The sequence below is a fragment of the Diuraphis noxia genome, unplaced genomic scaffold (assembly GCF_037042655.1).
Source record: "Diuraphis noxia isolate RWA-SAM2 unplaced genomic scaffold, SU_Dnox_SAM2 contig0004, whole genome shotgun sequence".
Taxonomy (NCBI): Eukaryota; Metazoa; Arthropoda; class Insecta; order Hemiptera; family Aphididae; genus Diuraphis; species Diuraphis noxia.
In genome coordinates, this window is record NW_028301714.1 from 7,945,120 (window position 1) to 7,964,498 (window position 19,379).

General features: G+C 27.8%; 1 protein-coding gene across 1 annotated transcript; it reads left to right on the plus strand.

Annotated features, from left to right (window-relative positions):
* Positions 1–2,923: 2,923 nt before the first annotated feature.
* LOC107166455 (nose resistant to fluoxetine protein 6-like) lies at positions 2,924–18,840 on the plus strand. The gene is made up of 12 exons (XM_015515127.2): positions 2,924–3,568; positions 8,901–9,121; positions 9,578–9,795; positions 11,826–11,920; positions 12,017–12,210; positions 13,008–13,177; positions 16,436–16,604; positions 16,864–17,057; positions 17,351–17,492; positions 17,587–17,776; positions 18,289–18,434; positions 18,559–18,840. The coding sequence occupies exons 1-12, from the start codon at positions 3,262–3,264 to the stop codon at positions 18,670–18,672; spliced, it is 2,160 nt and encodes a 719-aa protein (XP_015370613.2). The 5' UTR covers positions 2,924–3,261; the 3' UTR covers positions 18,673–18,840.
* Positions 18,841–19,379: the final 539 nt, after the last annotated feature.

Consider the following 19,379-nt stretch of genomic DNA (forward strand, 5'->3'; position numbering starts at 1 on the left):
ACCTATCATAAGAGTCATAATAATGGCCACCTCAAGACCACGCCACCTGTACCACCATTATAGTGCCCTCAAAGGCGGTCTTTGCAGTTGCCAGTCACAGTGGAGCCCCAGTCCACGCACACTCGATACAAAGAAAAATCCAGGACCAAGACATACGCAGAAGCAACTTCAAGCAACTCAAACATTTCTAATAATGAATATAATATAATTTAATGATATTTACCATAATTTTTATTTACAATTTATGTCGTGTAGAATAGAAATATTAATAAAATGTAATAAAAAGAAAGAGAGGGAGGTATCCATCCACGATCCATACTTTTTTGTCCATCCTAACCTAACCATCCATTTACTTTATTATAGTATTATAATTTGTACATTTTATATTGGCTCTTCGATTTTTTTCATTCATCATAATATTTTGTTTATTAGCCAAAATAATTTGACTTTTAAATTGAATATTTTTATTCTATAATGTTCAATAATTTTGAATTCGAGAGTAAAAATGTTTATGTCATATTTATCAATATTGTTCGTGAATATATTATGGTTAATGCAGAACTTTGAGACGTTTGAGACACGTGCGAGTACTCTCGAGTACATACAAGAGATAAAATTATAATTTGCCATTATATTGGTTACAGTTTGTGAGTTCAAATCCCCCCTCCCCCCGAAATTAGTTTTTATATACGCCACTGACATTTACAAGTGTATTATCTATATCGAGAGAGATTTCAATTGAATTACGATCGGATCCGAAATATTATTTATTCTAAAGAAACTTTTTATGAATACGGTTTCTCGGTCACTTCGTAATTTTTATTAATTACGCTGAATGAGTTTATAGTTTTATATGCATTTAGTAAAAATTTAAAATCACATAAGAGCCATTTTTTAGTAAGAATAATAAAGTTTAAAGAATATTAAAGTTTGAATCGCACGAATTTATTATTATAACTGATTCGTCAACATTTACAAATATACTACGAATATTGAGGGCAATAATATTTATATTATCATTACCATAAGTAAAACTATACATGTTTTCGATATAATTTGGTTTTATATGATTTAAAAAATGTATATTCTTTGAAATATATTTATCTAAAGCCACGATAGTTCATATATATAAGTTATTACGAAATACTATGTATCATAGAGTAATATTATATGATATAAATAATAATACTATAATACTAATATATAATACTCTATGCTATGTATATTATATACTGTTACGACTTATAAATATTTATATTTAGATATAATAATATTTTCACGAAATAGAAGATTGTCAATTTTGTTTTCGACGCATAATTATTATTTATTAGTATAATTTGGCAACATAACTTCAGATTATAGTGTATTATGCAGTTTTTCTGTTTATTTTTTCCTTGTAAATACGCCATCCTATAGTTAGACCAGACCTTTAATATTTTCAATCATATTCCTACGTTAATTACTTTACAAACTAGAATAATTATTGTCTGTATATAAGTGCTAGTTCATGATTAATATATAATTCATATATAAATTATGTTTTTTGATACCCATGTATTCAATGTTTAAATAAAAATCTGACTATGTCTGCAGAAGAAGGATATGAATTCCAATTTTCAGTCCTCATCAATTATTGTATAAACAAATGTTTCTGCTCGAGATACATATAATATATACCTATTATTAATTAACTGAATTTGTTCCCTAATAGTATATAATCATGGCGGAACTGAACACGTATTACAAGTAATTATATTCGTACCTAGTGTACACTGCGTGCGTGTTTGTTTTCACGAAAATATCAATTTCTTTTAGACGGTGTATATAGCAAATTTGGCTGATACGTGATTAACCCAAGGTCGACCAAACGCATCATATTATCTAAATATCTAATTAACATTAAAACAATTTTAAAAAAAATATATGTTTCAAGTCTTAATAATCAACGAACATTATTATTTATTTACAAGTTTACAACCGGGTTGTTTGAATCTTTATTTTATTGAAATATCTAATTTTAACTCATTATAACTCTTAAAAAAAAACCAGTGTGCTTGTGTAATACTCGGAGCTTACGAATATAATGAAAACTGAAATTAACTAATTGGATCGGTTGTATGGTTATGTATGATATCCAAATAATGGAATGTACTTTTACAAATATAGAACCTTACGAGTAGGAGAAAAACCACGGTGCACTTCTTGTGGAACCGAACTCACAGTCAACCAAATAATCACCGAATGTCTCCAATACACAGATGAACACGGAAACTTCAACATACCCAACACATTAGACGCAGCATTTGGACAAGACGCAAACACCATCAAACAAATTTTTAAGCAAAACTAAACTGTACAATATATAAAAAAAAAAAAATTGTAAATGCTAATTGTAACCAATGACCTTTGTCACCGATGTTAATATTAAGATCAATAAAAAAAAAAAGAAAAAAAAAAAGAACCCTAGAGTTGGTTCCCAATTACCAAATTGGTTATGAGTTGTAACTTATGACTGTTATGAGTAGTCTACAGCCTACAGGTATGTGAATTAACATACGAATTATTTTCAATATTGATTTAAATGAACTTTCGAACTTCATAATATAACTACGTGAAAATTAACTTTTTCAATTATATAGTTATACCTTGATAAAGTTCATCAAAACGACGAACATTTTCAAATTATTTTGTAATTGAAAATGTATATGACATTATGTTTAAATTGTGTAGCTAAAGATTGGAAGTTTCATATAAGTTTCTAGTAAGTATTTATTACGGAAACTATTAAAAATCTAAATGTATATTGTCATATATTTTTTTTTATGCACTTTGGATGTATTTCTCTACTTCCCTCGTCGTTTTTGGCAAGGTTGTCTCACGCGTTACCACCACGTATAATATCTGTGCGCGTACTATATAACTATTCCGCACTTGACCGTCAGATACCGACGACGTTCATCCAAGTTTTATCGGTTAACTTTACGTAACATTCCAATTTTCATGTTTGACGAGTATACGAGTGTATTGAGACTTTATGAATGCGCTCAATTTTACCGCTATAATTAGGCACGTACGAGTGCAAGCGAACAATAATAATAGTATTAATAATAATTGATATTATATATTATTATACTACTAGATACATCGTACGTGGTGTGGAAAATAAACCATCAGGACCAAATATTTTTCGTCTGAGGGGTCTCTATTATAATCTCTGGTAGATCGGAACAATAATTATTATTATACGTGGACGGCTTCGAAATGCCGTTTTGCCCACCCGCGGTGGTTTTGATCGTGCTGATCGCTCTGGTGTCGACCGAGTACTCCGACGGTCAAGCAGCGTCCAATAACGAGTCCTTTGCACTGTCCAATAACGAGTCCTCTGTACCGTTAAATGATGTATCCAGTGCTCAGGATACCGGAATTCCTGGGTCGTGGGTCTCTGATCTTTTCTACCAAGCGTTGGCGAATTTCACCGTGCGACACATAGGGAGCTCATCCGAGTGCCGCAAAGATGTCGAGATTTACGACAACAACTTACGAAACTACACCAGTTGGGCTGTTAGGAGTGAGTATCATATACATATATTATATTATATCATTATTGGAGATTATATGCGTATTATTTATTAACCATGCATCATCATCATCGTGTCATGTGCGGTCGATCAAAATAAATATATGTCGCTGATTTATTTTTCAGCGACTTGCGACATATATTGTGCGTATTATGTAGGTAATACTACGTTACTTTTTATTATACGATTGTACATCATGGTAATAAGTCCGATTAAAATGTAGTATTACCTTAGCAATAACAGCATTTTTAAGTATATTAGATTTATCGAGTTAGAATTTAATACCAATGTTCTTAATCCTTAAGTAAGAGCATGCAGGGGTCTAGTTGACCCCCATCAAAAATAAAACCAATAAAACCTATTACAAAAAATAGCATTTTTATATTTAGGGAATGGTTTGTTGGTTTGTTGTCTTGTTGAATAACATTTAATCGATGTTCATATATTATAGATATAGTTTTTAAAAATATTGCTCAGTTTCAAAATAGATGTAATAATGGGGGTGGGCCACACCCTCTCAAGTCGTATTATTTTCAGACTTTAATTTTTATAATAATATACGTATTATGTATTTTCATATTTATAATATATCATATTATGGATATATTATGGTAATCGAACATATCATTGGTTTGACAATTCTAGCGAAAACAACTTCGTTGCCGACAGTTACGAAATCGCGGGTATTATATTTTCTTGTTTAAGTATTTGAGTAATTTACGTCTCTTGTAACTTTGGCTTTGTTAGCGTCTACGATCATCTAACGTACAGTTTAACTTTGACATTTTAATATTGGATACATTTTTGAGTTTGTAATTCGAATTCATAATTACAAATTCCAAACAATTCTATTCATAAAGATGAGTTCTAAAGTGACTATACTAATGATTCAATGAAACTCAAAAAAGTTTAATTCAATATTTCAATCATACGACGAAAAATGTATATTGACGAGGTTTCTATGGTAACGTAATATATATTATTTCGATTTGTATGGGCAACCAGTGACGCCGAAGTGTTTAAAATATACTATGACAATATTATCGTCGTATATCAAGCAGGCCCCTCCCCCATGATCACCTATTTTTATAGTTTAACTATTAGATACAAATCAAAGCATCTACGAAATAGGTATAACTTTTTGAGGTTTTATTTACAAACGAAAATTTTGTTTTTACAAATCTTTACAAACGACTTACAAACCCTCAGTAATATTTTGATGTACAATTTTCAAATTGGGGGGCTGCGGAAATGTCCGTACGAAAATAAGTAATTTAATGTTTAGTCGTATATGTTTACGTTTAAACGTATATTTTGGGTGCAGTACCCAGCAGTGTCTTACAGCGCCCCTCCCCGCAAGGCACAAATTAAACATATTTTTCTATTATTGCATATGTTATATACTTGAATTAGATGATCGGCGCTACTGCAAGTGAGCAACGTATAGGTTAGGTACAATAAAGCAAAAATGATGACTCGAAATCGATTAGAAAATTGTACTTTTCAGTCCAAAAACATATCTTTGTTAAATTGGATTTTTTTCTATGTCAATCAATATCCATTCTATTATTTTTGAATAAATCCAAGTTCGGTTGAAGAAGAGTTTCGTTATTATGTATTAATAATGACACGATGCAAAAATATAGAGATTTATCAACTTTTTATGGTTTAACGCATAAACTAAATTTGAATAGGCGGATACATGTGAAGATAATCCACCCAAATGAAGAAATATATAAAGAATGGGACGAAATATTGAACAACGAACGTGTTAAATCAATGCACAAAAGAAAACCGTGTTAAACTTTTTAAAGGGCATCCCTCATAATTTTTATTTTTAAAGATTTTCTTGCAATATATCAATTTACAATTAATGTACCTATTTTTAGAAATTACAGGAATATAATTTTGTTCTCGAATTTTATATTTTTTTTCCATGTATACCCGGATGTTTTGTTTAAATAATAGCCATCGCAATATTTTTCTGAACTAGATGTATCGAAAAATATGTAAAATAGCGAAAACTTTATTTACGTAATTAAAAAAAAATACCTAGGATGTGTACGAAATTTATTTTTCCGAGTGTATAATTTGATTCAGTTATTATATAAGAGAGATAAAAAATAATAGAAATACATTCATGCAAGTAAAATGAATATTCCTCAGTACTCGGTGTTCATTAATCATTACATTAATTTTAAGTACCTACGTGAGAAAACAAACTACTTTATAATTATTTTAATTATAACTTAGAACGAAAAATTATCACTACTTCTCTAAATTATAATTATGTCATAAACATATAAGTACCTAGTAAGTAAAAACACAGAACATATTAAACTATAGTTCTACAAAATTTATTTTTTTCACTTTCGTAATAGTTCAAATACCAAATACAGAGACCAGATCTCGTTTAAGAGGACGTCGCATGTGTAGTCTCCGTCTTACAAGTGCGTAACATAGCAAATTTTAGAGTGAATCGACCTCTTATAATATTTAAAGGTAAGAATATTATTTAGACGACCTAGTGGGCTTTTTACTATATTTTAATTTTGAAGCGAGTTATAAGTATGTTAAGGTGTACAAAATATTTATAATTTTATATATTTTATAACTGGCTTCAAAATTAAAATACAGTAAAAAGCCCACGAGTTCGTCTATATAATATTTTTACCTTAAAATTTTATAAGAGGTCAATTTACTCTAATTTTAGAACTAACGGAGTTAAACGTGATCTGCTGAGCATAAAAAATTATTTGTTATGTTACGCACATGTAATACGGAGAAAACAAATGTGGGTATCACGTCCTCTTCACATGTTCAGCAACAGAACATATTATAATTATGAACAGTGCGATGTCGATATTATAAGGTAGTTATAAAATAATGAAATCATTGCACATGGAAAATTATGATTTTGAGACACTGATTAAAAATTACCTCTATAAGACATTATATTGTGTACACTGTACATCGATTAATAATTATCTGATATATCTAAATGACATAGTTTTTTAAATTTGAAGGTATGCTTAAAAAATCGAATAGTAGTTAAAATAATTTTCGTGACTCCAGGATTTGTTCTGTTTTAAAAAAGTCACAAATTAGATAAGCATAGAGTTATGTATAAAAAAACACTACAAAAAAACAAAAATACAAGTTTCTAATGTACATAATGTTTTGTTTTGTTGAATAATTGTGTAATTTAGATATAAATTTGTAAGCACCTAAGTTGTATTTTTTCTTTTCCGTTGTTATTTTGTCTAAAAAACTAAAAACCTGCACTTAATTTTCAACGATAGGTATGAGTGAGGATTGTAAACTTATGAAGTTTAAGTTTATTAAATGGCAAATGAGACACATTTTTGTATCATGAGCGAATGTGAATAATAAATAATATTATGCAATCATTCATTATTAAAAGTTTTTCATTTAATGATAATATATAATTATTCCATATTTAATTTCTTTATTTGTATGTCAATAAAGTTGAAAATTGCATCCAACTGTAGTCATTATGATGAAACAAAAAACCGAAAATGACATTAAAAATATTTTATTTATCTAAAATAAATAAACAAAATAAACTCATCATGATTGGTATAAACTGATGGTAATATTGATATAATACCATACTATATACTATTGTTTGTTTTTGTTTATTGAATAAGTTTATAACAAACTGAAAAAAAACTTTAATATTAAAAGGTCTTATTATTATATTATATAACTATCTCGCCATGAAGTGCTATTACTGAATAGCTTCTTCAACCAAGTCAACCACGACCTACTATATAACCCTCCATTGTGTTTATTGTAAATTTCTGTTACATATTGTACAAATTAAAATAAATATGTTTAAAAAAATAAAAAATAAAATATTAAAAGGAAATAATATAAAAATGTAGTACCAACATGTCTTGGATTAGCTAGGTAATGATTTAATTAAAATAAATAATAATTTATATTTATGTAAAATATAGGTATATAAAATGTCGAAATACATTTTAATGTGAACAAAACAAATACTACTTAAGTTTCAACAACATTTAATTAATTTGTGTTGGAAAAAATAATTGTAATGTAAAATATATATATTAATTACCCGGAAGAGAATTTTGTTTTTTAGTAGAATATGTTAAATAAATATTATAAATGATAATGTATTTACAATTATAAAAATAATTATTTAATTAACATACACTGATTTATACTAAAATATGTTCGTGTATCCGACAACAGTTCCGCCATTCATGGCTTTTTTGAGTCTTTTTTATAACTTAATTTGTTTGTATTTTTTATTTTTATTTTTAAATTGAATGCATTAAATTTACAAATTGATATTGTATCTATATACATATTATAATGGTATTATCAGACAAATCAATTCAAATTAAGATAATAATTATTTATACTACTTTACCTGAGAATATTATTGCTAATTTTTCTTTGGGCTTAATGCAGCGACTAAAATTGAATTCTAGATGTATAATGTATAAATAGTTACACTAGTGGCGTATTTATGGGGGGAGAGCTCTCCCCCAAAGAATTATTGAATGCGTCTGGAGACCTTAAATTATTGATGAATTGGCAAAGAAAAAAAGAAAACTAGATTTTATAATACAATTTGTGATTTTTAATTTTAATTCTAATATAACTATAGTTGATATAAAAATAGGTTGAATTAAGTTTAAGTATTTTATATCTTCTAATCTATAAATTATTTTATTATGATATGACACCCCCCCCCCCCTAATCAAAAATTGTAAATACGCCACTGAGTTACAGATAGCCTTTATCATGCTATCCTAACTATTTTTATATGAATTTACGGCTTAGCGGATGATAATTATTATCTCTATTATACCGTAATAATCTCTACACCTATTTATAAATAACCATAATAGATATAGGTAATAACTAATAAGGCAGGTACATAGTACTGCGCAAATAATTACCAATGGGCGAAATTGGACCATTGTTCATACAGGTTGGAAATATAATATTATATATAATGTATACATATATGTTTCACGTATTGTCATTGCACGACAAAGGATTTTAAAAATACATAAAACACTATTGAAATAACGATATAAAATTCTGGTATCTTATAAGCAATAATATTTTATATTTTAAACGTTAATTAATCAATTTAATAAGGAGACAGGAAATGACAATATTATATAATATGTTAAGATTACGATCTAAAGTGTGTATCGCGCGAATAGCTAAATCAAAATATTAAAACATAATGTACCTATGCTTATATGGCTCATATCATATTTTATGCGCATAATTCATAAAACATTTATTTTTCAGTGTCAGAATCCTGGAACCGGTATCCCGTTGGTATACTGGCAGGTAATAAATATCAAATGGGGGTCTATGACGAATGTATCGATGTGCTTCGTCCGATAAGAGGGCAGTATTGTTTGTCTGAAATCAAACTATTTCCACCGTCGGGAAAAAATTATGGTTTCAATAGAACGAAAAATCTAGACGATTTTGGCAACAATCATGCATGGAAAACAATACTCGGGGTATGTTAAAATACTTAAATGGTTTAAAAAAAATATTGATATACCGTCAGTCATGGCTGTATATTGTGATTAATATCAATAAAATTGTGGATAATATTCCTCAACATCCTACATTCAGAAAATTAAAAAATAACTGTTTATTTATAAGTGGAAAATAATATTTTTGTCACTCAGCGTAAAATACAAAGCTAAAAGTATTATACTTTAGGTATATATACGCTTATCATTAAATTAATTTGCCATTCAGTTACAAAATGGCTAAAACTCAGTTTATTTTTCGTATTTTTTGAATATTATCTTTTTTCTACTCAGCTGTTCAATTGCTAATTGATTCCGTTTAGCAAATAAAATTAGATAAATATTAAAAATCAAATATTTACTTGTTTTAACATGACGTGATATAACTGTAAAAGTGACATTTAAAATATTGATTTGTATGCAACTGTATCGTTTCAGTGGGTGGATTATCCAGACCAAGTTCAACGAAATAGCTTGAATTTAGGGATCTGCATTCCGAATTCTTGTACAGCAGCAGATCTTCAAACATCATTGCAAAATGAATTGGACAAGGTGTTTTTACCAGAGCAGTTCAAAGCCGTTGTTAAAGTAAATCCACTCTTGTGCACTGTTAGTGGAGACATGTATCCTTACAATACAGCATATTACATAACCAAGTAATTGTTTTTTTTTTTTATTATTATTATTATTTGATTTTTTGACGTTTTTATTATATACCAGCTGAAAAAGTTAAAAATCCTACTTTTTATATGTATCGAACAGTGTGTTAAATTCGTTTCCTGTGATTACGCAAGCAATATATTTTTATACATACAGACAGATAACGGTTAAAATATATTAAGTAAATAAATAATCAACCGTCACTATTAGCAACCATCTATAAACTACAATTTCCATCGTAAATCTCAAAATGTCTGTTCGAGCACCTCCCGGGGTTGGGCCTATCACTTTTTAATTTAGCTTAATTTCTGCGCATATGTCTAATATATCTCTGTAACAACTTTTGTCGCAATCGGTCCAGCCGTTTAAAAATGCATAAAGGACAGACAAACAGACAAAAATGCATTTATATGTGTACACAGGGCATCTCGTGAGAATATACCCATTAGCCGTATTACTCGAATAAAAACAATCAGTTTTTGCCGTTTTATCTATAAACTAAAAAAAATATTAAAAATCGTGAGATTAATGGAAATAAAATGTTGAAAGGTCTATTCAGAAAAATAAACTATAAAATAGGTATCTTTTTTTCAAAAATTAATAAATATATTTTTTTTTTACTTTTTTACCAAAAAATTTAATTGAATTAAAAAATTAAATACATGTAGCCCTTGTGATGTAAATATGATATTATATTTATTATCTCAGGAGATATCGCAATGGATCCTTTGTCTATTAGGTCTCTAAAAGTTGCATTCAAATACCCAAATGAATTAATAAATTATAAAAGATAGTATAGATATATCGATATGCTCAGTTTATAAATCATAAAATCAAGAATTACTCACAAACAAAAAGAATTTGAATTTATCAAAAAGTAAACAATTAATTCATTTTAATCAATTTTAAGATTCTAAACGAAGCAAAAGCAATGAATGTATTGATTTTACGATGATGTGAGGGTTTTTTTTATATCTGCGTACACAATACTGTTTACGGACTTAGTTATTTTAGTTTTTTTTTTTCTGTAAATATCAATAAAATTTTATTCATTGTGTCAAACTTGAAAATTTAATTCAAGGTTCCTGATATATTTTTTATAATAGCAGTTCAAAAATATTAAAAATACATACGCACAATTTTTTTTGAAATTTGAAATTTTGAAATTTTAAAACAATTATTTAGTAGTTAAAAAAGTATCAATGTTCCACGTCAGTAGTTCATTAATCATTATGTAACTAATGAATCTTAGGAATATAATATAGGCACAATTGTTTTGTATAGTCATTATTTTAAGTTCGATTCGGGTGAAATTGCATATTAAATAACCAAGAACAACGATTTTAGTAATATTTTAGTAATTTAAATATATTTTTCATGGGTAGGTACTTGAATCTTTAAAACTTTTATATCTAAGGATTTAAAATTTAAAACAAATTTTCACGTAAGTAGTAAGTTAATTCTGCAACGAAAAAAATCTAAAAAGTATACAAACACAGATTCTTTTTAGTTATTTTAAGTTTGAATTTGGATGGAATTACATATTAAAAACTTAGAATAACAATTTTAATTATACTGATGTAATTTAAAAATATTATTCGTGGGTACTTGAAAATTGAAATTGCTAGAGTATACTTTATATTCTAATATTGTAATAGTTAATGTCATTAATGACTTATGTCTTATACTAATAATTTATAGTATATCGTATATTCTATGAATGACCATGACTGAGTGGGTCGGCCCGCGGGTACATTTATAATGAATCTGTTTTGATTAATTTTGAATTCATTTTACGTAAGTCCCTACACTATGTTTTTTGAAATAATAACAAAATAATTAATATGGTATAAAATAATTCTAGACTGACAAACTGTCTCTATACTCATAAACGTTGTTCGTATAAAATTATATTATATCATTGAATTCAAATTTAATACCATCCATTACTGTAACCCACTTGTAACCTACTGTGTACAGCCGAGTGGCATCCATCACTTACCCGTTTTTTGTTTTATTGCTGTAGCTTGGTTTTTGGATTGATTTTTCTGATTTGTGGCGTTTCAACAGCTCATCATTATATAGCAATATCTCGCCAACGAAAGAAGAAAGAAAACGAAAGTTAGTAACATACTTTTTACGTTTATACGATTATTCTTAACAATTAATTAAAATTAACATATATCACGTATTTCATATGTTTTTTTAACCTTCCAGGAGAAGTCCCAAAATCATTTTTTTACACATTTTCTTTTATTCAGTCATTAAAAATATTATTTAAATACAACAAAGAAAACGAATTTAATATATTGAATGGTTGGAAAGCATTTCTGATGATGATGATTTTATTGGGTCACAGATTTATGTATCTAGTTGGAAATCCAATCAGTAATCCTAAATTCCTAGAAAACGTAAGTTGAGACGTTATTATTTATAGATATTTTTAATTAAATGTCAATATGAAGGTGGAGGGGGGAAATTAAATTAAAATTTTAAAAGCATGATAGTCAGTTTTATATTTTGAATAATTGAGTGTAGCTAAATTTACAAAAAAGCGTCAATTCTTAAAGATTTGTTTAAATGATTGTTTATATTTTTTCAAATTTTAAACTGTGTTTAAGAGGACCCCACAACCGCATGCGTTGTCTCCGTCTTACAAACGTAGAACAAAGAACATAGTAAAAACTGTACTTGCGCGGAACAACTGTTCTCCCTCAGTGTTTATAGTAAAATAAAATTATCAAAATTCCACATTTCTCTAACTTTATCTGTGTCATAGCGTCGTTACTTTTTTTTTTAATACCATAAATATAAATTAAAGTTATTGGCTTAAGAAAAAAAAATTATATTTTATTTTTTTATTGAATTATTAAAAATTATCGGTTTGTACCATCAAAAAATAACAACGCTATGACACAGATAAAATTCTTATATATGGATATGAGTTTTGGAATTTTGATAATTTTAAAATACCGAGGTAGAACAGTTGTCCCACGCAAGTACAGTTTTTGTCATGTTCTACGTTCGTAAGACGGAGAAAACGCATGCGAGTGTGGAGTCCTCTTAAAACCGATTTTAATCTGATTAAATTTCCAAACTTTAAATGTTGCTTGAAGTTTTTATTTAATAAATTTACAACATTTTGTGTATTTTTGGAATATTGTATATCCGTAAAAATAAAACAATAAATAATAATGTATGATTACAGATGTATCTCAAGGGAAACGGTCTTTATTTGACTAGTATGAACTTAACTGATCCATTTTTTTTCTTAACTGGTTTTCTGATTTATACGACATTAATACCGATTTATAGAAAATCGCAAAAGGTACCAGTTTTGGCAAATATTGGTAGGCCAATTATCTACAGAATCATCAGGTAAAACCCTCTACATTGTATAAAAAATAAAATTAATTATAATTTAATTGAACAATCGTACACAATAATAATAAAACAAATACGGTGATTCTTATTATATTATGTTATGAAAAAAAAAAACGCATTGAGTATTACGGAAATGTCCGATGCGTAGTTAATGTTAACTTTGCTCATGGCTTTTGGCTATTGACAACTTTCTGACTTCAGCCGACCACTAATACAAGTGAATAGTCTTTAGTGGTATATTTATTGGAGATACAACAGAAGTATTTGCTGCCCCCTCCCCATCAAAAAATAAAAATAATTTCTATTGATTATTATACCGCAGTTATAATGTAACCTTATTACAGTTATTACTAAAAAAACATACTACTACAGTATATGTAAATTATTTGCAATCATAGGTACCCGGGGGAGGGGTTGAGCTGCTGCATAAACCTCCATGGCTTTTCAAAAAATTTTTGAAATCGAGAAAATATCTCCTCAAATAATGACATTGCTCCTTGAAAAATTCTGTCGATTATCAACTGTAAAAATGTTTCTGTACTTCAATTTATATTATATTTATATGTATTACAAACTAATATTATAAGTATATTTATATTTGTTTACCATACTTGGCTTACTTATACATACATACCTAGGTATACATATATGATTAATATAGATAAGCATTAGTCATAGGTGTTCAGACTTATAATTATTTATATTTGAAATTTTAAGATTTTCTTTTATTATTATCTGTTATATAAATATAATATACTACTCCGATAGTATACTACCAACTGTATTATATGAACTTATTATATTATTATTTATATAGTTGTGTAATTTTCGTATAAATTTTAGTATGACTATACAGGGTGATTTTTTAATCATGAACCACTCATTATTTCAAAAAGTATCAATGTTTTTTAAAATATTTTTTTACAAAGTTTCATATTGTTAAAAAAACAACGATTTTATGAAAAAATTATATTTTTTAATATTTTTTATCCTTATAATTTTTTAAGTTTTTTACTTTTTTGAATGGCAACCTACAGTTTTAATTTCATATTCCAAAGCAGAATATTTTTCTAAGTATTTTGATACGTAAAAATCGAATTTTGGACGAGTAGTTCATGAGTTATAAGTATTTAAAGTTTAGACAAGCGGAGTAGTGGACAAACATTTTGCGGGGTAACCCCGTACCACTCCACTCCGCCAATCTAAACTTTAAATACTTATAACTCATAAACTACTCGTCCAAAATTCGACTTTTACGTATCAAAATATTTAGAAAAATATTCTGCTTTGGAATATGAAATTAAAACTCTAGGTTGCCATTCAAAAAAGTAAAAAACTTAAAAAATTATAAGGATAAAAAATATTAAAAAATATAATTTTTTTATAAAAACGTTGTTTTTTTAACAACATGAAACTTTGTAAAAAAATATTTTCAAAAACATTGATACTTTTTGAAATAATGAGTGGTTCATGATAAAAAAATCGCCCTGTATATACTACTTATTATTACTTAATATGTTTCCTGACTTGCAACTTATTTTTCTTTATTATTATTTATTTTAAGTCACTACAGCTAAAGTTAATGGCTTACATTTTAAAGATACATTATTAAACTATATATAATTTAATTATTACATTGTGGTAGGTTTGAGAGTATTATACAAGGAAGAGAAAGATAGAAAACGAAAAAAAGACAATATAATTATATAAGGTTACAAAGTTTAGTTCTTTGTAGAAACGTTATGATATGCTTCATATAGGTGATCCGGAATATTTAGAGAAGTTCTGGTATCGGTATAGTAATAGCAGTGTGGGAGGATGTCTTTGATGGTTTAGACCTTCCCCGCAGGTTAAGCAATGAGCAAGGTCTTCGCGCCTCACGAGGAAGCTATGAGTTAGTCGTCTTGTAAATTCTAATCATGACATAAATAATATTGTGTTGATATTTATATTTTAATTTTATTTACAATCTATATTTTACACGAATAACAATTAACTATTATTTTCATTACAATATGTATATTATTATAGTTTGTTTTAAGTATATGGTAATTACTAAATTAGAAGTAGAATATAGGTAGGTACATGTCTTCACATTTATATTTATATTTCTGGGCTTTTTTCCCATTAGGTTATTTTCTGGGCGTTTTTTCCGCATACCATTTACAGTACTACTCCATGATTCGTGATGAATCACGAATTGAATTAGATCAAACAATTTCAATTACATTATAAAAATAAAACATTATAAATGTCAAATAATATTATATTAATAATTTAATTGTTGGTGTTTTATTACCCTAATATTATACAACCATTACAGTTCAACTGTAATTGGCTAAAAACCACTAAAGAATATCCGCCAAATTAAAAACAAGCATGGAACAAGGATTTTATATTCATCATAATTATCATTAACGACTAGAAATTAACTTGAAAACACGAATTTGTTCACGTCTTGTAAAATACTTTAAAATGAGATTCAGTTTACACTGTTAAAACTAGATGCATTCTTTTTTTAAATTTTCTTGCATTTTTTAAGTAATTTTCCATATTTTAAAGTTATTTTTCGTACTTTCAATAAATAAAAGAAAAAATTACGAATTGTTTTTCGTGTATATTTAAAAATAAAATGTATTTAATAATTTTATTATTGGAGTACGGATAATAGATAATTGCAGTGATCATAATAGTTGCGAGTTAATGTTAAGTATTAGTGGCTGAAGTTCGAAATTTCATCATCAACGAAAAGCCGTTGCCAACTGGCAACTACATTAGCCAAGCGTCGGACATATTCAATAGTACAGTAGATCTTCATTAATCCAGAGTAATTGGGTCCTACTCCTAGGTCATCCGAATCAATCAAAATAACAAAGAATCGTAAATTATAAATTTAAAATAATTGTATAGGATATTATACTATACTTACAATACTTTAGTCTATATCTAACAATATTAAACCTAAAAGTGCATAATTGTATTATAATCATTACATTCGACTCGTTTTCATGTTTATTTGACGTCATAAACTTGAATGATTTACGTATTATAAACGACTTACAGATTATGTGAAGTCCGGATTAATGAGGTCTCACTGTATAATAAATTGTACCTACCTATATATGCAATGTAAATATATATCTTTCAACTGTTATAATTACACCGATGTTATTGCTATATTCCTGACGCCCCGAGTCCAATAAGCATTCCCATTAGCCATCATAACAATATATTATTCTAAAATGATTTTAGAATATTACCGGCTTATTGTGTGATAATGGCGTTCACGGCTCACATCTTGCCTCACCTCGGAAACGGCCCACTATGGCCTTATAGAACCTGGGACGAAGCCGAAATATGTAAAAACTATTGGTGGACGAATATGTTGTTCATAAGTAATTTGATTGATTCCAAGTATGAAGTGAGTACTCAACAACATTTTACTATTATTTTATTTTAATTTAATGACCAATCTTAGTGCATATACATTATAATATTATAAGCTACATATACATATCATCATTGTTCAGTTGCGAGGAGGAATCATTTTCTATCTGGAGAATAAATAAAATACATACACTATTATATTAAATAATATTATTTAAATTAGGCAGTACCATATGAGTAAGAACGTGTAAAATCGTAAATTTCTAATTGTTGATTGTGCACAACTATTGCAGTGTCTCATAATCAGTTGGTACATATCGTGTGATATTCAGTTTTGCATACTTGGCATCATTATTGTTTACATTTACGCGAAGAACATTAAATTCGGGATCGGATTGTTAATTGCAGTGCTTGGTGTATCGATATCTGTGCCATTTATAATCACGATAATGACAAAGAGGGAAGGCATAATTAAAATACTTATTCCGTGAGTTAAATTTATAATATAACACTAAAATTACAAATCAATCAATGATGTGACATACTCATTTTGAGTAACTACCTAATGACACTGTTACTTTACTATACCTACTCAAGACGTTTGTATACTTGGTATTATTGTGCTAATCAAAATAATTAAATAAATATTAATAAGTGCATGATAAATTTAAGATCGAACGCTTAGTTTTTAGCGTTGTTTATGTTTAGACCTTTGAATAATTAAAAGACAATTTATTATTGAATTCTAATAAAGGGTTTTAAATAGAAAATCATTTTCAGATTCTTAGAAAACACAAGATATTCTGTAACATTTAATGAGTCGTACAGAGCAAGTTACGTGCGAGCTTTCCCTTTTTTTATAGGTATAGCAACAGGTATAATCATTGAAAAACTAAAGGAAAACAAAGTAAAATTTTCGCAAGTAAGTATCTAATTATCTATACTAACTTAATATGTTTTATAAAAAATTGTTTATGAATTACTGAAACAATAAATTTAAATGTTTGATATTTTAGATTACTGTACACTTAGGGACATTCACTGTTGCCGTGATCTGTTTATGGGTTCAGTTTTATGGAACTATATTTTATGAGAGGGATAGACCTTATTATCTATTAGAACAAGCTCTATACTCAACTTTAAATCATTGTACATGGGTCATACTATTTTCCTGGTTACTTACTTGCCATTTCACAAGTGGTTATGGTAAGTTAAATTTTGTTTACACGGCATTAGATAGTTATTGTTAGTCTTTACATTTTTTGCTCGAAAAAAAATTTATTGCAAGATTTTACATTATGTTTCCAACCGATTCGAGTTATTGATGTATTCCATAATTCATTGTATTTCGATTTTCGATTACTATTCGACTCGATTACCACTTTTTTCACATGAATAGAAATATAAGTTTCGGTAATATTTACTCTTTCGCCGTTCTTTAATCTATTCAAAAACTTTTTTTTTTATTCATTACTCTCAGAAAATCTCATAAATTAAGCTATCCAATGACTAATTGTTTTTCATAGAATTTAATGGACGTGATTTTCCGAATAATATACATATTGATATGCAAATATTGCAAATACGTATTAAAATTAAAAAAAAAAAAGCAAATCTGACCATAAATAACTAGTCCCGTGGGGTATCGGCATCGAAGTTGAAATGGCGTAAAAGTAAACTAAATCTTTTTCATACCATGAATTGTGTACTGTTTTCAGGACTACTACTAACAAAATTACTCAGTAATAGATTAATGGTAACAATGGGAAGACTTTCGTATTCCGTTTTCTTAGTCAACCTCACTATTATGATGATATCACAGAGTCGAATGAGATTTCCAAATTATCTTTCAAAACAAACTTTGGTAAGACGGAAATCATTATTCGAATATTAGCATAATACAATCAACATATCAAAATCACTAATACATTTTAAAATAATTATTGTATTTTCTATTAATTTTGTAATCGCATTTTTTTTTTTTTTAGGTGGATGCCTGGTTGTATGACGCATTGAAAAGCTATTTATTTGGCTTAGTATTATTCTTGGTGGTCGAAGCGCCAATAAGTAATTTAACGACGAGATTTTTTAAACGGAAGTAAAACATTATTGTTTTTATGCGTCACAAATTATTGTGGATTTTTTTTAATTATTGTTAAATCACTAAAATGCTCAAAAGGAATATTTTATTACTATTTTTATTTTATTGTATTGTATCTCAACCTAATTTATTCTCAATTTTTATATAAATAAACTTATATTTGTATTTATTTAATTTTTATTATTTATTTTATATTTATAAATATTAATCATGGGTATAGCATGGACATAATTATTCAAAAAATAAATAGAGAATATCTCGATTCACGGGTTACCATTAACCCAGCAAAGTTGAATTTATTATGCCTGCTGTACTTTAAACTTTATATTAATCTTATATTTTCCCATCTTATTTTACCAAATTCTCATCCGTTTTAAGTTGTACACCACGATAATAGATGTACTTTTATTCATTAATACGATTGCAAAGTAAAGTTATTTTTTTCAAAACAGGCGAGACTTAAATAATTCGATCGGTGAAAATATTCGATTTGACTCGTTTATGTTCCAAGTCCAAATATTATGCTGCACGAATATCATTCTAAGTACAAATTAATTAATCAGAAAACAAAGTAGCGTGAAGGTGCCCTGATGCTCTTTGTCAAATCACGTCTGAATACAGGCCGTTTCGGGCCTCTACTCCTCTAAGCCCATATGCGGCGGTATCATTTCTGTTCCTATATACGGATGCTGCAGGTAACCGCCAACT

What these genes read in the sequence shown, in the direction of transcription:
- LOC107166455 (XM_015515127.2), top strand. Translation starts at nt 3,262, where the DNA reads ATGCCGTTTTGCCCACCCGCGGTGGTTTTGATCGTGCTGATCGCTCTG. An exon ending in CACCAGTTGGGCTGTTAGGA is followed by an intron (nt 3,569 to 8,900) that starts GTGAGTATCATA and finishes TTTATTTTTCAG; the next exon opens with TGTCAGAATCCTGGAACCGG. An exon ending in TGATTGATTCCAAGTATGAA is followed by an intron (nt 16,605 to 16,863) that starts GTGAGTACTCAA and finishes CAACTATTGCAG; the next exon opens with TGTCTCATAATCAGTTGGTA.